Source organism: Corvus brachyrhynchos, unplaced genomic scaffold (genome assembly GCF_000691975.1).
Source record: "Corvus brachyrhynchos isolate BGI_N302 unplaced genomic scaffold, ASM69197v1 scaffold19, whole genome shotgun sequence".
In the NCBI taxonomy this organism is placed as follows: Eukaryota; Metazoa; Chordata; class Aves; order Passeriformes; family Corvidae; genus Corvus; species Corvus brachyrhynchos.
Window position 1 is genome coordinate 1,798,723 of NW_008246061.1, and position 2,039 is coordinate 1,800,761.

The following is a 2,039-nucleotide window of genomic DNA, read 5'->3' on the forward strand; positions in this document are numbered from 1 at the left end:
TCCGCTCCCCCCCCCCCCTCTTCCCCCCCCACAAAACCCCTACAAGGGGCCCAGCCACGGCATCCCATCCCAAGGCTGCAACGCGGCGTTTTCTCCTCATTCCCCCCTCACCACCCCAAATCTCCCTCACCAGATCCATCCCCCCTCTCTCTGCTCCTCTGTACCCCCATCCCTGCTCTGAGCATCCCCAAAACCCCCCCAAATCCTCGCACCCCGAGGCCGAAGCCGTTCCCAGCCGCAGCCCGGCAGCTCCCAAAATAAAGCTGCTGAGCGCCTGCCCTCCTTTCCCGGGAATGTAGAGCAGGGCTGGGAAGCTGCTGGGATTTCCTGCTCCCGGTTTTGCAGCTGGGTGATTCCCCGGCGCCGGCAGCACGGGATGGAGCTGTGCCCCTGCTCCCGCACACCCCAAAAACAGACGCATAAAATTCGGGATGGAGTTTGGGATGGAGAGACGAGGGGAGAACCAAGAACTGTGGGATTTGGAAGCTTTCCCATCTCTCCCGGTCCTTTCCCCCGTGGTGACCCACTGGTGATGCCCACAGGGGTTGACATCACCCCCAAATCGCCCCCTCCAGGGGGGTGACGGCCGTGCCAGGAGCTGGGGACAGGGGTGTCACTCCCCCCCGGCAGCTTCTCCCGAGCCCCAGCCTGGCTGCCAGAGATGAATTCCCGAAAATTAACCCCCAAAAGCGAGGCAGGAACAGCAGAGAGCCTGACCAGGGGGGGCTGCAGGGAGCCCTCAGCTCTGCAGAGCCCTGCCTCGCTCCCAGGGCTGATTTTTAAGGGAAAACACTCCCAAAACGGACAATCAAAGGTTTAAGGATCAGCCTGGATCTCGCATCCCGAACACGCTCCAGGCTCTTGGAGCTGAAGCAGCCCCGGGCACCTCGAACGTGCCCAGAGGCAGCTCCTGCCTCCCAAAAAATGCCCTTGCACGGACACAGCTGCAGCAAAACACCGAGAAAAGAAATTCCAAAAAATCCCGCGTCCTGTCCTCCATTCCGCCGCTCCAGGTGGGATCCCAGAGGGAATAAAGGTGATGCCTGAGGCACCACGGCGTCACCAGTGCCAAAATCAGGGAGCTGGGGACAGGGCAGCCCCCGCCACCGCCGTGCAGAGGTGAGCTGGGAATGGGGAAAAAGAAGGAATTTTAATTTCCAGGTGGAGGAAATTCACACCCACAGAGCCCTTGAGTGACAGGAGGGGTCATTTTTACCCCAAAATAGGACCCCGCTGGGACCCCCAGATGCTCCAGTCCATGGGTTTGCTCCAGCCAGGGGAAAAAAAAAGCCCAAAAACCCTTCTGGAAAATCCCAAAGCCCTCGGTGTTTTGCTGGGGCTGGAATGGGGAGGGACGGAGACGGCCCCATCCCGCAGGGAAAAATCCCCATCCCGCAGGGAAAATCCCATCCGGAGGAGCTGCTCTGGCTCCTGCTCATCCCGGGATGGAGCAGAGGTGGGAAATGCCGCGTTCCTGCTGTGGCACAGCCTCCCCCTTCTCCTCCGTGCCTCAGTTTCCCCACCTGGAAGAGGGCAGGGGGCGCAAGGAGAGGGGTGGGAATCCCGCGGATCTCCCCCTTCCCGCTGCTGGAATTTGCTGCTGGTCCAGCTGGGGATGCTGCCGGGGATGATCCAAAACCCTTTTCCTATGGAGCTGGGGGTTGTTTCCCAAACCTTCCCAGCGCCTCTCCCTGCTCCAGCACTGCCCGGGGGAACGGCAGGAGCGATGCTCTGACACAAAGAAGTGAAACCGCCAGGATTCCCTTCCCTTTGGAGGCTCAAAAAAAAACCCCCCCCCCCCCACCCCCAGCTCCTCGGAAAACAACGTCCCTGCTGCCCCGGGGGTGGGTGCTGGGACGGGAGCGATGTCCCCACTCCACGGCACCTTGGGTGACCCCAGCAAGGCGAGGGGCCGGGATCACCCAGGGCTGGAGCTGGATTTCCCATCCCAACCCTTCCCACCACCCCGAGCAGGAATTTTCCCTCGGGTCATCCCAAACCCAGCACGGCCGCGAGTGGATGGGCCCCCCCCCCCCCCC

At 61.8% G+C, this 2,039-nt stretch overlaps 1 protein-coding gene across 1 annotated transcript in view; it reads right to left on the reverse strand.

Annotated features, from left to right (window-relative positions):
* Positions 1-552, reverse strand: part of KSR2 (kinase suppressor of ras 2) — a 70,352-nt gene extending 69,800 nt beyond the window's left edge. The window contains exon 1 of the mRNA XM_017746482.1: positions 528-552. Coding sequence (XP_017601971.1) covers positions 528-552 — 25 coding nt within the window. The remainder of the gene's footprint in view (positions 1-527) is intronic.
* Positions 553-2,039: the final 1,487 nt, after the last annotated feature.